This window comes from Ruditapes philippinarum, unplaced genomic scaffold (genome assembly GCF_026571515.1).
Source record: "Ruditapes philippinarum isolate M1 unplaced genomic scaffold, ASM2657151v2 ctg3898_1_1_1_1, whole genome shotgun sequence".
In the NCBI taxonomy this organism is placed as follows: Eukaryota; Metazoa; Mollusca; class Bivalvia; order Venerida; family Veneridae; genus Ruditapes; species Ruditapes philippinarum.
This window is the reverse complement of record NW_026861187.1, coordinates 5,826-32,202: the sequence shown is the minus strand read 5'-3', so window position 1 is coordinate 32,202 and position 26,377 is coordinate 5,826. Positions and strand designations below refer to the sequence as shown.

The 26,377-nt window shown below is 32.9% G+C and overlaps 2 protein-coding genes across 2 annotated transcripts; one reads left to right on the top strand and one right to left on the bottom strand.

The window, feature by feature from the left end:
• Positions 1-399: 399 nt before the first annotated feature.
• On the bottom strand, positions 400-25,744 carry LOC132714764 (calcium-regulated heat stable protein 1-like). Its single transcript, XM_060697682.1, has 4 exons — positions 25,591-25,744; positions 3,321-3,453; positions 2,126-2,260; positions 400-744 (listed from the first exon to the last, which is right to left on the bottom strand). The coding sequence occupies exons 2-4, from the start codon at positions 3,446-3,448 to the stop codon at positions 567-569; spliced, it is 441 nt and encodes a 146-aa protein (XP_060553665.1). The 5' UTR covers positions 3,449-3,453; positions 25,591-25,744; the 3' UTR covers positions 400-566.
• Positions 22,759-24,471, top strand: LOC132714771 (uncharacterized). Its single transcript, XM_060697690.1, has one exon. It carries the CDS (start codon positions 22,759-22,761, stop codon positions 24,469-24,471), a length of 1,713 nt encoding a protein of 570 aa, XP_060553673.1.
• Positions 25,745-26,377: the final 633 nt, after the last annotated feature.

Here is a 26,377-nt window from a genome sequence, read left to right as displayed (position 1 = left end):
AATGCCAGTTAAAAAAACAAAAACACTAACCCATATATATATATGGTTAACTTCCCTAATGTCAAGGCAGCATTGTAAATTTTAATTTAAATTTATAAACTTTATCAATACACAAACATTTCCTACGTACAATAATATTCTTTTATAACAAGAGTCATGAGTGTCTATAATATATCATCCACATTGCCTGGTAAAATCAATATTTCATATTATATTACATCTGATTCAATGCTAATACTTTTCAATTAACTTCCTATCATAGATCCAATTAAAGACATTATTGTTAGTTAGAGCTTTATATTGTTGGAAAAAAAACTTTTTAAATGATAAATAATATCAATGTAATCAAAATTTATGTAAGTTCAGACAAAAAGATATTCAATTATATCAAACAAATGCTATTTTTCAGACATGTCCTTTATTTTTCTAGATATAACACTAAATCATATGCTATAATTCAATCAATAGTCCCAGTTTAAACAACTTTCTAATTTGCATATCATTTGCGTACTTATTTTTCCATTTTAATTTCAAACAGTCAGTCAATATGAATATAGAAGAGCACTTCATGATCTGGGTGATAGTGTGGGGCTTGGACTTGATGTCCATGTCTCGTGCGTGACACCAGGAGCTAAATGAGTAATTTTCACGTGTACTGCCTGTTCCTTCTTTGGATTTAACGGCAACGGTAATATCTTGAATGTTACATCATCATTCTCTTTTGGTACAAATTCGCCTTCGATACTGAAAACAAACAAGTCTTTTGTCAGAACAAAAATGCAAAAATATTATTTCATTTAAGCACATAATAAAAACTACCTTTTTTTGTTAATTTGTGTGGTTTTTAAGCGTAAGATAGCCAAGCAAAATATACAAGGGTAACATGTAAAGTTTTTAAACAGAGCAAATATACATCTATTAAAGCTTAAACTACAAAATGCATTATAAAGAAGTAATAAATTTGAAAGAAATTGAAAGAAAGAATTTAAGATATTACAAGCACTTATTATGACAACCATGCAAGGTTACAGAGAGAATTGTTATCATCTTCAAATGTGTCCATAGGACACTTATGGCCTCACTTATTTTGCCTTTCACACTGGCATATTTACATACAAACACAAACATATTTCAAACATATAAAATCATATTGTGTCACTGTCCTTTACCTAATTACCTGAAAATCAATTTGGGTCATCTATTGACCATGGGCAATAACCACATCAATCTTTATAAAAACTTAAGCTTATTCCTTATGTTATTGATAAGACAAAAATTTTACAAAGTGTCTCTTAGACCTTAACTTGTCTTAACCATGACCTAATAACCTCAGTACCGGAAAAACATTTACTGGCTATGTGCAGTGTCCCTATCAAGTTACACAAACTACAGCTTATTTCTTCTAAAGTTATTGAACTGTCAAGGATTTGTCATTGTCACTGAGCCTTTGGGAAATGTCCCTTCAAAAACCATGGCTTATCCTTCTCAAGTTATTGATCAGACAAGATAGCAGGACCAGGCTGAGGAAATGCATATGTATGACAGATGTATCACCAATTACATAATGCTCCCCGCTTTTTACGAAAAAAAGTAATCCAAAATATTTTATTCCTTTTCAGTTTTGATATGATGATGCTATCATTAAGTTGAACTACATGAGACTTGTCTGAAAAATTGTTTTATATTATTTACGCAGAAAGATTAGATGTACTTTCCTATACATTGGTTTAAATAAAGTAAGCGGACCCTGTCCCCCCACATTCCCCACACCTGGGCAGGGCCCAATTTTAATTTCAGGTTGATGATAAATATAATTTTAGTACAAGACTACAAACTGATACTACATGCCTAACATTTAAGTTATTGGTTTGAACTAAAGAGTACATGGAGACAATTTTTAGCACAGTTTATCTTATTTTTAGCACAGTTTATCTTATAACTCTACATAACCTAACCCATGTTTCCATACCAGATATTTTTCTACTTAAAGGCAGTTTTTAAATAAATGGGCAAGATTTTCATGGTACCAAGTGAACAAACCTGCCCAGATTCTTGCTTTATATTCTTAACTTAATTATAATTAAACATAGTAAACATACTAGTTCTAGAATTGCATTGAACTTACTCTGATACATGTACAAATACTCTTTGATTTGTTTCAGTGTCAAGTATAAATCCATGACCTTTGTTTCTACAAAATTCTTTCACAATGCCATGGTGTACTTTTGGACTTTCCCGTAATTTCTCAACTGTCTTTGTCCTGAAATAGAAAATTCATGTATTAATCTTAAGACAAGAAATATCTTTGTTTCCTTCTCTCTATATTGATTGTTTCCAACAGGGATGGCAACATTACACAACTGATATAGAAAGCAATAACAATTCTCCTAATGGATCTCATTACTTATACAATAGTTGCAAATTAAAGAACCTGACAGAGCTGACCCCTGTAGAATTGAAATAAGCCAAGATCAAAATAGTACATTCCTGGAAACTTATTTGCACAAACTTAATTATCAAGTCTGGATTGATGTAAAGGTAAGGAAAAGCGACAAGTTCATCAACATATATTATCTCGTGTAAAATCAGCATATCTAGAAATAGGACATTTGGATAACAGATATTTGGGTCACCAATATAAAACATTAAGCTCATATAAAGTTGTCTGAAACTGTCTAAAGAAAGATATATAGAAAAGACATGATTATGATGTTGTAATTTATTCAAGCAGTTGTAATGCTTAATGATAGACTGCACTTGGCATCATGCTTGACTTTTCTCAGTGCTGGATAGTAAACTGCACAGTTTCTTGATAAAGACATAATTTCAATTAAAGATTAAATTGACCTTTTGACCTGAGAACTAAAAAGTTATCAAGCTCTGGCCTCCACAAGTTATGTTAAAGCCTCCTCAACATATTTTCAATGACCACCCTGACATTAGGCCTTATATTTTCTTGTGAATTTTTTTGTTGTATTTTACAGTATAGGTCATAATATGATGATGGCATTTTTTCAGTTTTACTGGTGGAGGATGACCTCAGGTGACCTTCCTGACATTATTTCAGGCAAGGATGGGCACCTAAGTAGATCCATCGATGTTCCTTAAGCTAGCTGGATATATTCCTCACATGAAAGAATCCAAAGTCTCTGTCAGGATTTGTTCCCACATTGGTGATAAGCAAGTGGTTTAGAGTCATCAACTTTAACAACTCGGCAACAGACACCCCATTTTCAAGTGAAATTAATCAGACAACAGGAAATGTGTATCTATGGATCACTCCAACCCAGTATCAATTAATTAATCAATTAATAACTTACTGTGAATAAGTTCTGTTTCTTCTAGTTGGTACAGGACTTGGTTCCCTAAACTTGTTGATAATGGGTGAACCAACTGGTGAAATCTTTGCATTGTTAGCAGCCTGGGTATCTGGTAACCCTGATGACATCTTTCCTGTAATTATATCAAAATATAAAATATTATTTCTTACTGTTTGTTAGAAGAACAAGAGGGCCATGATGGCCCTGAGGTCGCTCACCTGTATATAGGCCCCCGAAGCAGGGCTAGTTTAAACCCCAGGGCTTTTATTTGAACAAACTTGGAATTTAGACACCCATTAGAAGATGTTTCATGATGTTAAGTTTTTGCTATACACATATAAGGAAAAACAATGACCTTCTCCCCCCCCCCCCCGGCAGAGTTGATTTTAACCCAAGGGCTTTTATTTGAACAAACTTGGTAGACACCCATAAGAAGATGTTTCATGCTAAACATCTAAGCTCTAGCTCATTGGGTTTTTTAAAAGAAGATTTTTTAAGTTTTTACTATACACATATAGTTAAAAACAATGACACTCCTAGGGCGGGGCCAGTTTTGACCCCAGGGCTTTCATTTGAACAAACTTTGTAGACACTTAATAGAAGATGTTTCATGCTTAATATCTAAACTCTAGCTATTTGGGTTTTTTCAAAGAATATTTTTTAAGTTTTTGCTATACACATATAAGGAAATCAATGACCCCTGGGGCGGGGCCAATTATGACCCCATTGCTTTAGTTTGAACAAACTTTGTAGACACTCACTAGAAGAAGTTTCATGCTTAATATCTAAACTCTAGCTATTTGGGATTTTTTCAAAGAAGGTTTTTTAAGTTTTTATTGTACACATATAAGGAAAATCAATGACCCCCGGGGCGGGGCCAATTTTGACCCAAGGGCTCTTTATTTGAACAAACTTAGTAGACACCTATTAGTACATGTTTCATACTAAATATCTTAGCTCTAGCTCTTTGAGTTCTTTAAAAGAAGGTTTTTTAAGTTTTTACTATATGCATATAGGGAAAATCAATGACCCCCCTGGTGCGGGGCCAATTTTGACCCCAGGGCTTTTATTTGAACAAACTTGGTAGACACTCACTAGAAGATGTTTCATGTTAAATATCTTAGCTCTAGCTCTTTGGGTTCTTTAAAAGAAGATTTTTTAAGTTTTTACTATATGCATATAGGGAAAATCAATGACCCCCTGGGGCGGGGCCAATTTTGACCCCAGGGCTTTTATTTGAACAAACTTGGTAGACACTCATTAGAAGATGTTTTATGCAAAATATCTAACTTCTAGCTCTTTGGGTTCTTTAAAAGAAGATTTTTTAAGTTTTTACTATATGCATATAGGGAAAATCAATGACCCCCTGGGGCGGGGCCAATTTTGACCCCAGGGCTTTTATTTGAACAAACTTGGTAGACACTCATTAGAAGATGTTTCATGCCAAATATCTAAGCTCTAGCTCTTTGGGTTCTTTAAAAGAAGATATTTAAAGTTTTTTCTTTCGGTTGCCATGGCAACCAGAGTTCTGCATGGAATTAAATTCTTTGAACAATTTTTAAAGGTGACCACCAAAGGAACATTCCTGTGAAGTTTGGATGAAATTGGCTTAGTGGTTTATGAGGAGATGTCATTTGAAGCAAAAGTTTACGGACAGACGATGGACGGACGGCCGGACGAAAAGCGACCACAAAAGCTCACCCTGTCACTTTGTGACAGGTGAGCTAAAAATATCAGAGAGCAAATTTTTCTTGACCAGGCCAACATAAATTATGCTTACAAATAAAACATCAATCACAGGCCTTTCACCAGGAATTTTGCCAGTCACAGGGGCAAGTTTTTGTGGAAATGGAGGTGGGTGTGGGAGAATTATTATCATCACCTTCAATCTTAAAATAATCTCACTCCAAAAAATTCAACACACAATAGTTAATATGAGTTAAAGATCATATCTGCTCAAGCACAATTATAGTTATTTTTTTCTATTTCATTTGTGTAAGGTATGTGGAGGATATCATAGCTAATATATATGAGTGATATTTATTAGAGAATATTTCTGTACTTCTATTCATAGACTGACTTTCTAAGAATAAAGGAAGTAAGAGGTAATAATATACATTTTGAACTTGAAACACCTTGAAAACTACGGGGAAAAATCTAAAAATCAACATAATATCAATAATTATTAAAATAGTCAATGTGAGGAAATAAGAATTGTTCAATTCTATTCTTCATACTATAGACTAAAATCTCAAATTCAACCTCCATCAAAATAAGACCCGCACAATAAGCATATTGCTGTTGTGTCACATGGATGCTACAATTGTATACATTATGTTTGAAGTAAATCAGAATAGCACACCTAGTGGAGAACACTGTTACTGATGCAGGAGTTTATATCAGTCTGTACTAATAGCTTTATGTAACCCTCAACCTATTTTTAGTATGAGAAGCTGAAAGTTAGGCACATAACAATATAATTTCAATGTAATTACTATCAGTCTCCAGTAAAATCTGTAGAAACAATTATCCATGTGCACGCACTTTGCCATTCTTGTCATTTCTCATATTTCCTACTCCATAAAAACTGACAGTATTGTAACTCCCCAACACACTTGCAGGAATAGCACAATCTTACCTATTTGTATGTACTATAGAGTGATACACTCACACAGATATTTATTTTCCCTACATTAACACAAAGCTAAACTTCCTTATTACTGAACCATTCATTTTATTGAGTAATCTATTTTTACTGGTTTTTCATATAAAATTTGCCACTTTTGCTTCCAAATCAGCTCTACATGCAAACTCATATCACAGTGATTCAAAGCACAAATTCTAAAAGTTGCAAGTAACAGTTCCTCATCCTCAAATGATCAAAATGTTTGAAATTCTTAAACAGACTAAGTGTAAGATAAAAATACAGACAAATTCATTTTCTTAAAGTTTTTTATTACAACTCTGACTCTATAATCCATATCAGAGATAGCAGAAAATAACATGATAATTCTCAGGCTTATTATGCTAAAGGTCATGATAAATGCAATATTTCTAAGAAATTGCTTCAAATAATCATGATAAGCTATTTTTGTGCAGAATGATTATCTTTTGAATGTACCAAAGTATTGAACAATTGTCACAACACCTATCTGTCATATTAGATAGTCAAACAAAATAATCACATTTTCCTTATAATGCTGTCATGGAGATATGTAATAAGATATTGTCTAAAATGTCCAGGAATGTCAACTATAAATATCCCCACAGTGTTTTGTCAAACTTGGAGATGTAGTAAAAGTTTCCAATGTTGGGTTTTCCAGTATTTCAGTCATAGACTATCAGACTGATATATAAAGTGTTTCTATCATCTGCACCAGTTTGTTTGGTTTTATGGTGCACCAACACAGTAAAGGTCATATGGTGCTGAAACAGCAACAGATGACTTTGGCTAACCTCCGGTGTTACAAACTTCAAAGTACAGTAGGGGTCAATAAATGAGCTACCAAACATAAAGCAGTGGTACAGGATTGAATATTTCAATTTCTTAAAATGCTAAATATTTTGGAAATTGAAAAACATTCTTGCCAACAAATGAGCATTATCTCTCAGAAAAGAACTAAAATTTATCAACAGGTTGTTCTCTTTTTTTCTCCAATCTTAACTTTCTGTGCAGGAATGTGAACATTTTCAGTAAAATATATTTTACGATTCTACTGCAAATCACCACAGGGAAGATAAGATATGGCTTCTGAACAGTTCTCACAAAATAATACTGTGTAGAGGTTGTAAATATCTTATAATTTAGATAATAATAAGTGTAACTATTTATGCTTGAAATCTATCCCTTACTCATAAACAAACATTTCGAAACTATTTGTCTAATAAGAAGCGCTCACTAACATAATTTAAGTTTTATAAAGTAAACAGTTACTAGATAGTAATTTTGGTCACTGATTATTTAAGGAGGATAACTGACATCATAGTTGACTAAATAATTGTTGCAATTTTATATGGAACAAAAGATGCAACAATAATGTAATTCTTTATTTCATATACTATATATTTCTCATGTAATGTTACTTTTGAAATTGATCACTGACTCAGTAAATGACTATACTGACTTGTTTTGACAACCATAGTTTGAACATGATACACATTAACATTCAACATAATTTCATTCAAAGACTAGCACAGACCCTACTAAAACCTGGATAAACTAGAAATGTGTCATCATGCCACGGATGCCCCCGCATGCAGCCAAAATTTCAGATGTTATTATATTTAGTTCCAAATTTGTTTGCACAAATTATTGTTTTCATTTTAAGTTCAAAGCCCTTAAAACTTTTCAATGTTAACACAAACCATTTTCATACAATGTTCAAAGCACTGAAATTATTCAGTCTTAACCTTTTGAAAATAGCATATTTCATATTTGTAGCCAAAATAATGGCTACATACATTTCCACAAAAGTATGAGTGCTGAATCTGAATGTTCAAAATTTTTTCCAATATTCAAGAAAGATAAGTTTGTCCAAAATCATTGAACTACGACCAAATTCAAACTTAAACTGCCTATTCCTAAGATGTATCTATATTATTTTCAAAGTGAAAGGGACATAACTCTGCCAAAAAATCATCGAACCATGACCAAATTCCAACTTGACCTGCCCATTCATTTGACATATCCATATGTCAAATTTGAGTTGAATATGTAACACTGTTGGGTAGATAATGAACAGAAACTGTAAATTTCATATTTTTTTCAAAGTGAAAAGGGCATTACTCTGCCAAAAATTATTGAACCATCACCAAATTCGAACTTGACCTTGGCATTCCAAAAAAATATCCATATGTCAAATTTGAGTTGAATGTGTTGTACTGTTGGGGAGATAATAAACAGAAACTGAAAATTTCATATTACTTTCAAAGTAAAAGGAGCATAACTCTGCCAAAATCATCGAACCATGACCAAATTCAAACTTGACCTGTATTTTCTCATGACATATCCATATGTCAAATTTGAGTTGAATGTGTTGTACCGTTGGGGAGATAATGAACGGAAACTGAAAATTTCATATTATTTTCAAAGTAAAAGGGGCATAACTCTGCCAAAAATCATCGAATCTTGACCAAATTCGAACTTGACCTGTATTTTCTCATGACATATCCATATGTCAAATTTGAGTTGAATGTGTTGTACCGTTGGGGAGATAATGAACGGAAACTGAAAATTTCATATTATTTTCAAAGTAAAAGGGGCATAACTCTGCCAAAAATCGTCGAACCATGACCAAATTTGAACTTGACCTGTATTTTCTCATGACATATCCATATGTCAAATTTGAGTTGAATGTGTTGTACCGTTGGTGAGATAATGAACGGAAACTGAAAATTTCATATTATTTTCAAAGTAAAAGGGGCATAACTCTGCCAAAAATCATCGAACCATGACCAAATTCGAACTTGACCTGTATTTTCTCATGACATATCCATATGTCAAATTTGAGTTGAATATGTGCAACGGTTACTAAGATAATGAACGGAAACTGATGATGACGGAATGACAGAATGACGGAAGGACGGAATGACGGAAGGACGGAATGACGGAAGGACGGAACAGGGTAACACTATATGCCCCGGCCATTACATGGCGGGGGCATAAAAATTAATAATGTATTACTGAGAGACACAGGCTTTTAAATTCAATCAATCCCACATGTTGAAACTATTATTTCATCAATTGCAATACCTTTAATTATCATGGTGACTCAATATTTCTATATGGTATTATAGGATTTGTAATCTCAAACATTGATGGTAGCCACAGCAAAATTCTCAGGTGTATACAATTAACCTTTCCTGTAGTTCCTGTATCAATTTACAAAGTGAAATCAAGGTGACATTTACTAGGAATACAGTCTGTTTAATGAAGCACATAAATCTCATCTATCTGTAAATTAGTCTGAAGTATAAACTTTCAGCAACAAGTATCATAATGATTCATAATCAAAATATATAAGAACCTTCCATTCAATCCTGTAAATAAACAACAAACTAAGGAAATATGGTCTTTTTTTTGGGTGGTCTCTACAAGCAGTAGCAAGATTTTTATCTGTAACTGATCGGAAGGGAGATAAAAGTAACGCCTGACCTTTATTGGAAGAATATTTATTTAAGTTTTTAACTTGGTCTTTATTTGGAAGTGGTCTTTGGCGCAGGGTGTGTTTTTTTTTCTTTTGAAAAGATATTAAACTTATGTTTGCTTCAGTATGGGGAAATTGTGATCAACTGTTTTGTTACCCAAATAACCCTAAAAGTATGTTTACTAACTTTTGGTACTTAAAATGCTTCTTATTATCATGTGTCTGTTATTTAATTGGTAATGACTTGAAGAGAAAATCAATTATTTTAAAATTAATTTCTCCTACAGTTAGAAATTCCAGTTATCTACAAACTTCTCGGTCATTTTCAATGTGTAAGTGAATAAATGTTCATAACACAACTAAATGGACAGCCGTATCTTAAAACATCCAATAAACATGTTATTTCGCATGTTACTATGACATTATAATTATTCATACAGGTTAAAAATCATGAATTCACTGTTAATTATATACATGTACTACCCAAACATGACAACTTTAATGAAGTTTTATGATACAACCAACTAACTAACTAGGACAGAACATGCTAGTTAAACTCTGACTTGACAGGATCACAAAAATACAATTAATGGGTTGAGACACAATTATAATAGCTTAACTTACAAAAAAAAGAAAATAAATAAATAGATTTACTGGTATATAGAATGTTATGCAAACACAAAAGTATTAAATTCTTCTTCTACGAACTCTTTAGTCCCTGCACATGAAAAATGTTGAGCATTTACATCGGCTTTTTTCCTAGACTTTGAGAAGAGGCCTTAACATTCAACATTGGGAATTTGTATCACAATATTTTGTCAAATAGGAAAAAATTGTAATGATATAAATACAGCAAAGGCTATCCTCCTGTACAGCAATGGACAAAAAGATAAAATTTGAAAAAACTGTGACACTTAAATTGTAAAATGCATTGAAAAAGAATTAGATAATATTAAAGAAATATTACTAAGGTTTAATATGAAAATTTAGTTCTCTTCTTAGTCTCATTTGAAAAACTTATTTTAATCTGGACAAAGGGTGACCCCTCTCAGAAGCATTAATCACAATAAAATTACATAAGAATTGCATACTTAAGTCATTTAAACAAGTAAAATATTCTGTGGTTTACAAATACACAGATATTCAAACTACCCACCTGCCTAACTTTTTATCACTGACTATAAGAAGATATCCAACTATCACAAACACATCACATCAATCATTAATGAAGTTCGTTTTCTAATAACAGTATCTGTGACATTGTTCTATCATATAACAAGGTCTAAGACCAGTAATTATCATTAGGCTTCCTCACTACCATACCAATTCAATCAATCTTGTCATACCATGATTATAATGAACCTAAAACCAGTTATTATACATGTAGTCACTTTTATTTCCTTAAAGCATTCCCTATCAAGAAACATATATCATTATGTGGTATGACATTTTCATTTATAAACTGTGATTTTTGTTACGGAAGTGTATTGATTAGAATTTAAGTGCTCACCATGGTTTTTAATACTTATCCTTATAGAAAGTACAAACAAGATCAATTAATAATTCTATTATATAACATGTGGAGTTCAATGTTAACTAGAAATGTATCAACAGGACACAAATGCCCCAACATTCCACTGATTTATCACAACCAAAATCTGTACAATCAATTTCTGGTGCATATGAACTTTTGGAGCTACATGATGAAAGTCCAAATATGCTCATTTTTACTAAAACAGGGCCAGTAACTTTACTAATCAACAATTTAAAAGTCATTTTTACTAAATTACTGAATCAGGGCCGATAACTTTACTAATCCAACAATTTTAAAGTTTTTTTTTCTTTCTTAATTGGGAAGAGATCTTTAATAGACTCCTGATGTTGGGAAGAATTAATGCTAAAATTTGCTGATTTAGGTAAAGTAAAAAGGAGCTATAAGTTTGATTTTATTTTTGGAAAAACTGCATAATTTTACAGAAAATTTCTATCGAGAAGAGGCCTTTTAAGGTCTCTGGTAGTAATATAAAGTTAAAAGTCTCAATTAAATTTGATAAAAAAAAAATACCAAGGAGCATAAATTTCCATGATGGTAGGTATCTCAGTTCTAAGGCTCTATAAGATACACTTTTTGAGTGAAAAAAAAAATTGTCATTGAACAGGTTTCAATACAATCTTCTTTCAAAGACACAATTCCTTAAACAGCATTTTTATTGTTTATTTTTCTTAGAGAAAGCATGCAACATAAATTACATAGGGCTCTATCTAAAACCAAATGGTTCATTTACTTAACATTAAAACTAAAATGTTTCATAGGAAAAGCTCTGGAAAGCTAGTATTACTGGTACTAAATTTTTCAAACTATAAAAGTTTGCTACTAACTGTAAGAAATAAGAGTGAAATTTCACAATAAACATTTTGGACTACAAGCAGAACCAGATAAAACACTATATATGTACATGTATGTCTATTACACAAGAGAATACTTAAGGGCAGAGCCTGCTTTCTCATTAGTTTCTGCTAACATTCAGGTCTTAAGAAAATGTCAACAAGTATTGATTTCAACTGAAAGATAATTGGGAACATCAAGTATTGGCTGCCTTATATATTTTGTATTGTTAGCTTGAATTTAATCACCATTTATATTTCATTAATACAAATTATAACTTATACTGTAACCTTTAGGCTTTACAATTAAAATATTACAAGCTTTAAGCCATTCATATACCTTAATATAAACACATTAAAAACATCACTATTATAAATGGTAATGTCAAACAATAGCAGGGAGACAATAAAACCCATCAATATAAGTCTAGTCCAGTGCCCAGAGGAATATTCCTTTTATAAGAGGACATTTTGCAAATATTAATTGGACATGAAAATTTCCCTGACATATCGACAAATCAGATTCTTTGTCCTATACAAGTACAAGTAATAGAAATTTGTGTATAGTGCTCATGTTGATGTACAGTGCATGTATTAACAAATATGATTATCATCAGACTACTCTCCTGTAAAAAAATACTGATCAGACTTTTTATAACAGCTAAAAGCTTTGTTATGCTGCAATTTTCCTCAGTAAAACTTGTTTATAGAAATAAGCACTGAAGAAGTACATTATGGCTGGCAATATTCATTAATGTTTATTGTTAAAACAAGAAAAAGCCTTTTAAAATATGTTAAAGAAAAATTGGTGCAATGCGTCCTTCATTGATTGTTCTTGAGATGTTTATATAACAAATGATTATATTCAAAGACAATCTGCCCGAGCAATGGAATAGCAAAATTTCCAGTAGCAACTCTTTCGTCTCTTTCCTTCAGTCTTCGGATCTCAAACATAATAGAATGAATACACAAAACGGATATGGTATTTCAGTCTAACCTACACTAAGAAACTAGACATGTAAACATATAGTAATTTAATGCTGGGAGTTGTTGACAAGTTTATTTCCAATATACCAAGTAAATGCCCACCAGGTACCTATAATAATTTCTAGAAAAAAAATCAGAGTTCAAGGGTGGGCCATAATTCTGGAAATAGTCAAGCTGAGTAACTTGACTTGAGTAAGAATAAGACACATATATATGAAGTTTATAGTCGACACATTATGAAATAAAGCAGTTATAAAAAAAAATCATCATTTTCTTCATGAAAATTCTAAGTTCAGGGGAGGGGGGGGAATTCTGAAATGTTTTGTGCTAGAGTTGTAAACCTTATCACATATGATGAGGTTAATGATCAAAAACATATATTTTTAGTTTCATAAAAATGTTTTCAGTACTTTTTGAGTAATGACAAATATTGTTATATTTGCCATATTTTAAGCCTATTTCTTGCCATAGCAACCAAATCTTTCAACAAAGGAAGAAGTTTCAAAAAAGTTTCAAAATAATATTTTCAGCACTTTTTGGGTTATCGCGGGATCAAGTTTATGTGTTAAATTAGCCATATTTTCAGTCTATTTGCTGCCATAGCAACCAAAGTTTTCAACATAGGAAGAAAAAAAAAGGCGTGTATAATCTCCAGACTGCCATCTATCCATGTATCAAGTTTCATACAAATATTTTCAGTACTTTTTGAGTTAGTGTGGGATTCAATTTTGCAGACGGACAGACATCAAGACAGACATACTATGCCTCGTCCTTACAGCTCTATCACACAACATTGAGAGTAATCCTGGCCCTGTACAAACAGATATATATCTGGAAGGAAATTCCAGTTTTTCCGTGGGAATTGTCAACAGCCTCTCACCTGTAACTGTTAAGGGATCCAGTGTGGCATGTGCAATGAATCGTTTCATGCCATTTGCCAAAACATAAGTAACACGCTATATGACATACTTGGGAACTCATCAGCTGGGATAGCAGTCTGGAAGTGCTCGTCTTACGAAAACATAAATGTTACCAAAAATTCTCAGGGATAGAATTTAGCAATATTTTCTACTTGCTAATTTTTGCAAGTAACCAAATGTTTAACTGGCAATATGAGGTAGTCAACTGGCATTTCCATGATCACATATCTTTTGTTATTATTATACACACTGACAAATGTTATTTAGACACATGTCTATATCAGAAACATCTTTATCACTAGTAAACACTGATCTTTTCTTGTAATGAAACAAAAACAAAAAACACATTCATTTATAAACATTTGTTTAGGGATCAGGAATGTATAGGATAGATCATGAGTACCAGTTGGATGTGAGATTTATCAACGAGCGAAGCGAGTTGATAAATCTCACATCCAACTGGTACGAGCGATCTATCTGACTTAGACCACAGGTAGTTTTCTCTGTTTAAGGTGAAGATTAAACATGCATAAACGTTTTTTTTCTCCGACAGTTACATATGGATATCCAAATATTTCTTATTCAATATATATGGCCTTATTGTAGGCAAAAATGCACGAGAAAATGGCATAATTCATGTTCTTTCATAAGTTACTGAATACACAATCTAATATTTCACATTCTATCGCAAAGGTGCAGTCAGGAGAAAATTGGGAAGAATTTAACATTTTTGAATGTGATAACATTATAATTTCGAAACTTGGGAGATTTTTGTTGTTATTCCTGTTGATTCCTCATTTAAATGATTTAATGACATAACACCGTGCACAGCGCTTGGAAGCAAGACTGCTTACCGAAATATACTATTAGACAGAAATCATGGGCGATGGCTACTTATCAAGAGTGGACTCGTTGGAGAAACGGGCAGGTAACTTTCGTTAAATGTTTTCCTTAATGCTTAAACAACTCTAAGGTTCAGGATATTTATTGGTTGTTCGGCTGAAGTTGAAAATATTTTATTTAACGTATAGATTCGTTTATTTCTTGTATGCTTTATATACATCCTGCATTGACTTTTTTACTTCATTCATGAACTGAAAAAATATTAAAAACGTCCCTCTGAAACCTTAAAGCATAGAATTTCCTTAGCGTTGCAACCGCAGCCCAGTCATCGTTCGGAAACTCCACCCCCTTGCCCACCCTCGGAATCCTCTCTTCCCAAACCAGTAAATGAATGTACATCTACAGTGCCTGCTATTAAGAGTGAGCCGGGCATAATTTAGGATGCGATTATTGAAATCACAGTGCCTGAAAATATTAGCACAAAAGCCGTCGTAAAATTTAGATACATATATAGATTTAAATAGATAGATAAACGCATTTCACTTCATTATTGCTAGTTTTTTCTTATTTACAAACACAGTAACTATTCTTGTAAAATGATGAAATGTCGAAATAAATTGGTCAAAGGACTATTGCTATCTGTTTGTTTTTTTAAGAAGGGAATTACACTATTTACTTTACAATATACATAGAAATTTTTCCCTCATAAAGCGTGCACATAACGGGTTTTTCCTTTCAGTTGAATACAAACATGATAGTTATATCAAACACTTTACTGTGATGTGTGGGATATATCAAACACTTTTAAGCCTCTCTGATTGGCCGAGAGAAAACAGCTGTGGTCTAAATATATATTAGAGGAACACCTGTCTATCTAGAAAAACGTTATAATTAGTATAATTACTGTATAACAATAATATTAAAGATTCATTATAACTTTACATAATGCTGTTATCAGACAACTTTTTTTGTTTGTTCTAATCAAATTTTGTCAGCTATAACCACTGTCAATTTCCACATTTCACACAGAACTGGGGTAGATCTAGGTCATATTAGCCTATAGAAATAACACAAGTTTGCAAACTCATTCACAGAATGCAGCCTTTTTTCTGAATAATTTACTGAAAAATATCATCATAACCAACGTAATACAAATTTTCTGCCATAGTAGTAAAGATTTTTAAACAGAACATAGCTTATTTCACCTTTAAATGAATATCAAAATTATCGGTGTCGCGAAAATATGTGACAATCGGATTTTTCCTGTTTTCTGATGAAATATTCACAATTTTGGTTGTTGTGCAAATAGTTGTTTGGAATTTAATACTTTTTAAATATTTTACCATTGTTTTCCACTGGCGATTTAGTCAAGTAGATTAAAACAAAAAAAATCAAAATTTGCAATTACTGGAATTCACGGTAAATTTTGGGTAAGTCAATATCCAGTTTATCATTTTTAAAACGATTTTTGTGGCTAATTGACGGATATTTGATGGCCATTATAAATGCTGGACAATATCTTTAAAGAGCTAATACAATTATACATCTCGCATGTATTTTATCACCTCGGGCAATATAGTTAGCAGCACGTGACCAGTAAAAAGTTGACACTCAATTAAATGCACCCCGCTGGTGTTAATTGGGTCTACTGCATTCATTATTGATTTTTCACCTTATATAAACACTGTTGGAAGTAAAAAATAATCGCCAGATTTTGTAGCCAAAATGCAAAAATAATCGCCAATCTTATAAAATAATCGCAAATGGCGACTATGGCGACCGACAGCGTGAGCCCTGTAGACTTATAACCACCAGTGACATATAATGTACAGTTATAAACTTTCATGTTATGCAAGTTCTTGGGACCTTTATCAATTTTAGCACACTTGACCAGCTGATTTAATACCAACAGACTCAAAACTTAGAGGTACTAATGTTCTTAAATTAAAAATAAACACTTAAACTTTACAGACAAGTGCTTCTCATTTTCGACCCTGATAAAACAACTTAGATGGGCTAAGTAACCAATAGTGTTTGCCTGTTATAATATAAATAGTCCATCTAAATATATCTACAGAAAAATTGAATAGACCAACCTTAAATAGATTTTTACAGAAACCATCTTTAGTTAGTTTTCTGGCACAGTAAACATCATCAGTTCCTGCAGCAGGCAGTTTCTAAGCATGTGCAGAAGATAAGTTATGCAAAATAATAAAAAGTCCAATATGAACAATTACTTGCAAATAAATGCCAGCTAAAGTATTTTTTGCTGGCAGTCTAAGATTTTTACTGGCATTTTGCCAGTATGCAAGCTTAAATTCAAACCCTGATATACTTTTAGCTCTCTTACTGAAAAATGGATTCCATCCAAAAAACTACAATTGGGGATTATCTTCCATGGGTCTACCAATATGTCAAGAGACTGATCAGAAAAAAAAATTGGGCCTTTAAAAAGGTTAATAAATCTGGATCATCTTCTGATTGTAAAGTTCAGTGCATCCATAGCTTGCACTGAACATGTCTCACCCTAGTTTTCCAGCCCCCTCTTTTTAACATTTTTAATATTCTTTTATCGTCTTTTTTTTTAAACAATTCTTTGTAAATTTTTGACGATTTTTGCACAGTCATGTCTACAATACAGCTTTCACAATTTTTTCAAAGTCTGCCGATCCATGCGATTGTTTACGTGTGGATTGTCACTGCGACTTCCCTGCGATAGTTGTGACTTTCCGCTCATCACCCGATCAGGTGAAATTCGCCACCGTGGATCACTGTGAAATGTTGCAGGGACATTTTGCTCTCTCTGGTGACCATTTATCAATTTATTACACATATTTAATTGCGTCTGCAAAAAAATAACACACGCAAGATTTGTCCCCTATAATTTCTAAATGGCAGATATTTGCACGCCTGTTTTAAAAATGTTAAAATATTAAATTGTAAGTTACCGAAATTCATCGCCGATTGTTGAAATTCCATAGAGCTAAAACACACAAAAACACTTATGCACAATGTAGCATCCATAAACAAGAGCCGGTTGAACCGGGTGATGCTCCCCTAATAGGTTTTGGACACAGGAAGGTATACCTCTTGCAGTGTCAGTTATGTCACAGACAAAGTTCAAAGTGTAAAAACAACCCAAACGTTGCATGAGACACCTTGTCTCAATATGGTGATCATTTTTGTGAAAAAGTTGTAAAATCTGACTTGAAATAACAGTTATGGGCTGGACACGGTTTTGCTGCAAGGTAATGCTGTACCCTTGACCTTCAAAGTAGCAACCCAAATGTTTTGCCTGATACGTCATGTCAATATGGTGAACATTTCTGTGGAATAGTTGTAAAATCCAACTTCAAATAACGAAGTTATGGGCCGGACACGATTTTGCTGCAAGGTCATGCTGTGGCCTTGAACTTCAAGGTAGCGACCCAAATGTTGCATGTGACACTTCATCTTAATATGGTGATCATTTCTGTGAAAAAGTTGTAAAATCAAACTTCAAATAACGAAGTTATGGGCTGGACACAATTTTTCTGCAAGGTCATGCTGTGACATTAACCTTCAAGCTAGCGACCTAAATGATGCGCACGACACGTCGTCTCAATATGGTGATCATTTCTGTGAAATAGTTGTAAAATCGGACTACAAATAACAAAGTTATGGGCCGGACAAAATTTTGCTGCAAGGTCATGCTGTGACCTTGACCTTCAAGGTAGCGACCCAAATGTTGCGCGTGTCACATCGTCTCAAATTGGTGATCACTTCTGTGAAATAGTTGTAAAATCGGACTTCAAATAACAAAGTTATAGGCCAGACACGATTTTGCTGCAAGGTCATGCTGTGACCTTGACCTTCAAGGTAGCGATCCAAATGTTGCGCGCGACACATTGTCTCAATATGGTGATCATTTCTGTGAAATAGTTTTAAAATCCAACTTCAAATAACAAAGTTATGGGCCGGACACAAAATCGGGACGTACGAACGGACGGATGGACAACCAGATGAAATTGAAATTTTTCGGTGAGCATAATAAATGAAATATAATATTTCCATTATTAAATAATATACACAAAATTTACACACGAGATAACCTCTGACAAATGAACAGTTAGCTCTTCAAAAGAATCTGTCAATCTTTGATGTTTACACACCTGCCAAATCATCAAAAAAGTATCCACATTCAATTGACTTCCAAACTTCTTCATATATCAGAAACAAGAGCTGTCACAGGAGACAGCGAAGCTCGACTAATAAAATACTGGACGCAGTAAGGAGGACAAAACTATGAAAGAAAAATCAATTATGTATAATTATGTATTAAGTTAAAGTAAAAAAATAACATTTGTTAACATTAATTCCAAGATCAAGGGGAATAATTCTAGAAATAGTCATGCTAGAGTTATGGACCTTGTCACACAGCATTTGTGTAATGATAAGAAATATATATTTGAAGTTTGAAGTAGATACCTTAAAAAGTAAAGAAGTTATTATATTTCTTAAAGAAAATCCTAAGTTCAAAGAGAGATAAATCTATAAATATTGCTTCAAGAGTTATGAACATTGTCACATAAAATGTATTTGATGATTAGGAATAAGTATTTGAAGTTTGAGGTAGATACCTTTAAAAATAAAAAAGTTATAATAAAAAATAACATTTTTCTAGTAAAAAAATCTAAGTTTATGGGGAGATAATTCTTGCAATATTGGTGCTAGAGTTATGAACCTTGTCACATAAGATGTGGATGATGATAACGTAAATATATTTGAAGTATGAAGTTGATCCCTTTAGAAATAAATAAGTAACAGTAAATAATATAATATTTTTTATGGAAAATTCTAAGTTCAAAGGGAGATAAATCTGAAAATATTGGTGCTAGAATTATGAACCTTGCTACATAAGATGGGGAGGATGATAACGTAAATATATTTGAAGTATGAGGTTGATCCCTTAAGAAATAAAGAAGAAACAGTAAGAAATAACATTTTTTAAGAAAATTCTAAGTTCAAAGGGAGATAAATCTGAAAATATTGGTGCTAGAGTTATGAACCTTGTCACATAAGATGGGGATGATGATAAGGTACATACATTTGAAGTATGAGGTTGATCCCTTATGAAATAAAGAAGTAACAGTAAAAAATAGTATTTTTTAAGGAAAATTCTAAGTTCAAGGGGAGATAAATCTGAAAATATTGGTGCTAGAGTTATGAACCTTGTCACATAAGATGTGGTTGATGATAAGGTACATACATTTGAAGTATGAGGTTGATCCCTTATGAAATAAAGAAGTAACAGTAAAAAATAGTATTTTTTAAGGAAAATTCTAAGTTCAAGGGGAGATAAATCTGAAAATATTGGTGCTAGAGTTATGAACCTTGTCACATAAGATGTGGTTGATGATAAGGAACATATATTTGAAGTTTGAAGTTGATACCTTAAGAAATGACAAAGTTATAGTGAAAAATATTTTACTGCACCAAAACTTTAATCTAAAATCTGGACGCGGACGCGGACGCCGACGCCGGGGCGAGTAGGACAGCTCTCCATATACTTCGTATAGTCGAGCTAAAAAACTATCATCTTTTTTTCTCCAAGAAACAATTACACATTTTCATTATTGCACAAAAGTAAATTAATACGCGGAAAGTCCGAGCGGGGCCAAAGGCCCCGCGAGGGCTGTAGCGCTCTTAGATAACATGTATGACGCGTATCAATTCAAATGAATTGAAATCCTTTTGAGCTAAATATAGATATCAGAGCGCTTTTAATGAGCGTCTACATAATTTAGACTATTGCTAGCGTCTGCTAAATAACACTTCCGGTGAGAGAATGATGTGCAAAATCAGAAAGTAAACATGCATTTCATTGATAAGAACTATAGTAACGATTATAAATATAAAAAGTTACTTTAACATATCCTGTTTGATAAATTAGCACATTAAAAATAACGTTAAAACAACAACTGTGATTAGAGATTAACAAAAAATGGTGGACGGGATTTTCCAAACGCCGACGCGTGCGCAGTGGTCCCCCTTTACGTTCGGAGATTTTCGGAATATTCTGAGCGGTTCGACGATAGGTTGAACACCACCAATTTATTTGTTTCATTTACAGTACAAAATACCTGCAAGAAAGATCTGGTTTACATGTACACTAAACATGTTATGCTCAAATCATAGTTCATAAGATATTTCCGCGCCATAGGTAGCACCTAATTTCATATTAATTATCGTGTCAATTACTGACATATTATTGATCATAATGGCATTTTGATTTTGATAGTTTTTTACGCAAATGGAACTTCAAAACTACTGATTTTTTTTAATATACAGATGATGTTATGGTTGTCATTAAAGGATAGATAATTGTTATGATTTTTCTCTAAAAAGACTACATTGTACATATACGTGAACATTTACATGGGATATTTATCACAGCAAATCTCGGTGATTTTCCACCAGGGATTGCAGGAATTATATTATCAGCGGTGATTTTCCACTGTGACTGACAATAATATGTCTGTGAAGCTATTTTCCACTCCCCGTTAAAAATGTCCATGGTGAGAAAGCGGAAAGTGCAAAAATCGCTTGAGCTGTACTATATGTCCACGGGAGGGATTTGGCATTAACTTAAGATAGATAGAATGAAGTGCACTAAATATATCTAACTACCTGTATAAAAATAGCCTTGTCCAGATCACACAAATTTATTGAATTTATACAGCATGACATAAATATGTCACAGTTCTGGTAGTCCTAATAATAAGACCTATACGTAACCTATTTCATATTTATCATTCATTAATCTGATATTTTACATTTTTCATTTTCCATGTTACGTTAGGTCTGAACAGATCTTTGCAAAATTGTGTAGCAAAAAATTGACATTAGACATCGATTTAGATCTAATGAATTTAAACAATTAAAACAGCGTGTATTTACATTAATTTTGACCTATTTATGAACAAAAGTAAAAAATGAATACCTTTTAACAAAAAAATTGAACTGTCACATCCGAAAAGTCATGATTAAATCCTCTCATTTAATTAAATTCCTTGTACAGCCGATATACAAATGACCGCCATACAGTGCGCGAAATCTGATTGGCTAATTCAAATGCAAGCGTTTAAATGATTCCAGAAGTTTCTAACGGAATATTTTTTCAACAAATTATTGCCCATGCACCGTGGGTTCGAATATATTTTTCCGTTCAAAAAATTGGAAACAATCTGTAAAACGCTTTACTTAACCAGTATGGCCGATGAGCAAAATAGACTGATATTTATATTTTATTTTTAATTGATAATTTCATTGTTTGAAAGTTTTTGTTAATGATAGACCATGCAATTGAAAGAACAGAAGATAAGCTTTTGAATAAAGCTTGAAAGGCAAGTCAACAGACATTTTTTTAATTTTTCAAAATGCTACGCGTTTATGAGCAATAACTATTAGACGTCAGGCTTGACCAACATAAAACTATAACAAGCCTGTAACGTCTAATCTATTGGACTACAGTTCTGGTTGACTTTCAATACAGAATAGGCTTAAGGGAACAGGTCTAGCAGTATCCCTATTTCTCGTATTCTCGGGGTTTCTCATATTCTCGTGACTGAGTAAAAACGGAAGGAATCCACGCTCGTGACCATCTCGGATATCCGAAAACGCATCAACTTTCTTGCGCTTATCATTATTCAACAGTAAAATAAAGAAAATGAGACAGAAGCATGTAAAACCTATAAATATGTCATGATTTTGTTAAAATATCTCCAAAAAACAGTATATATTTGCTATAGAAACCAAAATTAACGTTATTTCATCATTTAAATTCTTACCGCAGCAACAGGAAACTGATCTGTAATGGTAGACGCTGTAAAATTACCTAGGTTGAACACTACTATATATAGAGTTCTGTTCAAAATATCTGTTCCACTCTGTTAATGTTAGTGGTCCAAAACGCCAATTAAAAATCAATTAAAAAAAATTTGTGTTCTTTATCATTTTCTTTTGTTCTTAATCATTTTCTTTTGTTCTAAAAAATATCATGGTCAACATGCATTGAATTTATTTTAACAACACCAAAACTTTTATTTATTTTTACTTTTTTTTTAGAATCATCCAAATCAAATACTTCATAAGAGTCGTCAGTATGACCCCAAGAATATGATACTTGCTTATCAAGCTGTCAAAGAGAAGGGTTGGAATGTTGAAAAGGCAGCAAGGTCTTTTGGTGTACCAGCCCAAACTCTGAGAGATAGAACTAGAGGTGCAATAGACCCCTATTCCTGCAGAACAGGTCCTAAAACGACCCTGACCTATGAAGAAGAGGAAACTTTAGTGGTTCATGCTGAAGTTATGGCAGAATTAGGTTATGGTTTTTCAAATCGTCAATTTCAAGTGATGGCTGGTGAGTTAATGAATCACCTTGGAAGAAGAACTGAAACTAAACCACTAAGCAATAACTGGTTGTATGCTTTCCTTTCTCGATGGAAACATCGTTTAGCTTCTCTTACACCACGCAAGTTGGAGTCAACACGTGCTAAATCAACAACACCAGAAGCAGTTGATAATTATTTCAAGAATTTAGAAGAGATAATGACCAAATATGATCTGCAGTCCAAACCCCAACTGATATATAACGTGGATGAGACTGGTATCCAGCCTGATCACAGACCACCAAATGTTATTGCTACGCCAGGAAGCAAACCTCAAGCAGTAACATCACCTAGGTCAACTACCACTACCTTAATTGCATGTGCAAATGCATTAGGTAATGCCATACCCCCATATTTCATCTTCAAAGGGAAGCGTTATTATGAAGACCTGCTTGAAGGTGCAAGTCCTGGTAGTCGTGGTGTAGTTTCAGACTCTGGGTGGTCCAACTCAACTATTTTTAAAAGATATCTTGAGGAACATTTTCTCCCACTTATTGGTGGAGGCGGAACCAAAGATGACCCCATCTTATTGATTCTTGATGGTCATGCTTCTCATGTCCCACCATCTTTAATTGAATGGGCCAAGGAGAGGCATCTTATACTCTTTGTTTTGCCAGCCCATACATCACATGTTCTCCAACCTCTAGACGTGGCAGTATTTGGTCCTTTCAAAACATTTTATTACCAGGAATGTGCTTCTTTTATGCAGAGGAACATGGGACAAATAATCTCAAGGTATGACATGGCACAGCTTTCTTGTAGAGCCAATTTGAAAGCAATGAGCCCAGTGAATGTACAGTCAGCATTTAGGAAGACGGGTATCCTTCCTTTAAACAGAGACATTGTATCTCAAGACAAGTTATTCCCTTGCGAAACATTTAGAGAAGAGAAACCTATTGAAAAGGTATGTGCAATCAAATCTGGCAAAGAGGCTGTCCAAGAATTTTTACGCCTGAAAGCTGAGAACATTAAATCACCTGAACCAGATGCCTCAAAGTGCCATTGTCACAAACGTAAACTGTTTGTGAAACCAAAACCAGGAGGCAGAGCAATTACAGAAGACACTTACCTTGATGATATGAATAAATATGAGACTGATAAACAAGCTGAAAAAGAAAACATGGTTCCTAAAAAGGGAACAAGTACTGCACTTTCTAAAGTACTACCACAGTCAAGCCCTCGCCCATCAACAAGTGGTGTAAATGTCCGACGAGATCCAGTTGTAGTAGATTTTGATTCTGAGGATGAGATCATAGATGATGTTCCATGTTGTGTATGTGGAAAAACTACTCCACCAACCCTACGAAACAATCCAGACATTAAAATTGTTTCCTGGGCCCAGTGTGACAATTGCAGTCATTGGGTGCATTTACGTTTCTGCACAGAAATTCGTGTTGTTAGACGTCACAGCAATTTCAAATGCATTCATTGTCAAATATAGATTTAATTCATCATCATCATCCTTGTTCTTGTCAATATCATCATCATCCTTGTTGTTATCAATATCATCATCATCATCCTTGTTGTTATCAATATCATCATCATCATCCTTTTTGTTATCAACATCATAATTATCATTCCTTTTACTACCATTATTATAATTGTTATTGTTATTATTATTATTTATATTACCATTTTATCATCATTAACATCATCAACATCTTCACCACCACAATCAAAAACATTAATATTCATAAAATATTTTATCTTAATTAATTTGGCATATTTTTCTGAAAATAATTATTATTTTTAAGTAATTTATTATTCAAATGTCATTGATACCAAAGAAAATCTAAAGTAAAGCCATTTAAAACTTAAATTATTTTCTTCAATTTGTTCCCAAATTATCAATTACTTGTGGCACAACAATTATGAACTGAAGTGTAGAATGTAAATGACACATAGCGACCGCCATAGCAACCAATCAGAATCCCCGAGAATATGAGAAAGCGTCTGGCTAATCAAGAGGGTGAAGGTCAGTATTTGTAACATCAAAATTACTTGTTTAACTTACAATTTCACTAGTTTTGTCGTATTAGATTTGATAAATATATATTTTTGTTGGACATATACATCAATTTCCTTCAGATTTTTTTTTTAATCTTTTGCAAATTATAATTTAATCCTTAGCCCCCCGAGAATACGAGAAAACAGGATACTATAAAACCTGTTCAATAAAGTCTCTTTAGCTACACAATATACTGAGAGTATGTCGGTAATAGAGTTGCGCCAAAAATACTAATGGAAGCATCTTAAGTTATAGGATTACCGATACTGGTATCCATGGCACAAATGTTATAATCTGTTTAGAATATTTTTTTATATCAGTGTTACAATGTATTGGATATCAATGGTATTTTCGTATTGAAATACAATCAACGCACCTAATGATAATTTTAATGTATTAAACTACGCCCCACCCACCCGCTTCAACAAGTATGAATAGAATCTAGATCTAATTTTCTAACGCTAGTAACTCTAATTTTACAGGTATTAGTAAACAATCAACAGAAATCAATAACGTCTTAATTCGTTATTTTTTAGTCATGATTAAAATTACCGTTTGAATCCAGCGTTTTCACAAATGAAAATTCTATATTTCAACTTTTCGTCACACTTTTTGTTAATAGCCTTGAAACCCAATACAAAATAATACTCTAATGAGAAAATATCTCAAAATTTATAGATATATCATAAAAAATATTCATAAAAGATACAAAAAAATTACTACTTCTTATAAAATTGATATCACTTTAAAGTGAAAACTTACGGATTTATACTATTTAGAGACTATATTTCATGTCTTCTCTAAAATCTGTTATATCGCACCATTTACCGCATTTGGATTGCCGACCTTTATAGAATCAAAGCACAGAAGGCGCTGAATTTGTTTGGGTCTCAGAATGTCAGAAAGGTGAAGGTTGTGAAATTATAAACCAATTTGTTTTTGTATAGTGTCAGCAATGCTGTTTCGAGTGTTATAACTGTAGTAAATTGGCAATAAGGCTAATTGCAACACTGATATTCAATTCAATATTTATTTTGCTTGAACAGTTAAAAAAATAAAAAAAAAAATGGTTGCCTTATATGGGATTCGAATCCCAGACCTCTGCGTGTAACCCCTGGAACTAGGGGAAGTTATAATAAGTCAGCCTGAAGCAGGGTTTGTTGTTAAACACTGATGTAAATAACCATATCCCTGTCCTAGATTCAACATCCTTACTTTATTTTAAAGAAAGTCTAAATAACAAATGTTCATTTAGGCAATAACAACAATACGAAGCTTTACAGAAATAGCTGAGCTATTTTCATTGATTAAAATTATATTCATCCGCGTAACAAAATTA

What these genes read in the sequence shown, in the direction of transcription:
- LOC132714764 (XM_060697682.1), bottom strand. Translation starts at nt 3,448, where the DNA reads ATGTCATCAGGGTTACCAGATACCCAGGCTGCTAACAATGCAAAGATT. An exon ending in AGAAACAGAACTTATTCACA is followed by an intron (nt 2,261 to 3,320) that starts GTAAGTTATTAA and finishes TTTCTATTTCAG; the next exon opens with GACAAAGACAGTTGAGAAAT. An exon ending in GTATTTGTACATGTATCAGA is followed by an intron (nt 745 to 2,125) that starts GTAAGTTCAATG and finishes GTTTGTTTTCAG; the next exon opens with TATCGAAGGCGAATTTGTAC.
- LOC132714771 (XM_060697690.1), top strand. Translation starts at nt 22,759, where the DNA reads ATGATACTTGCTTATCAAGCTGTCAAAGAGAAGGGTTGGAATGTTGAA.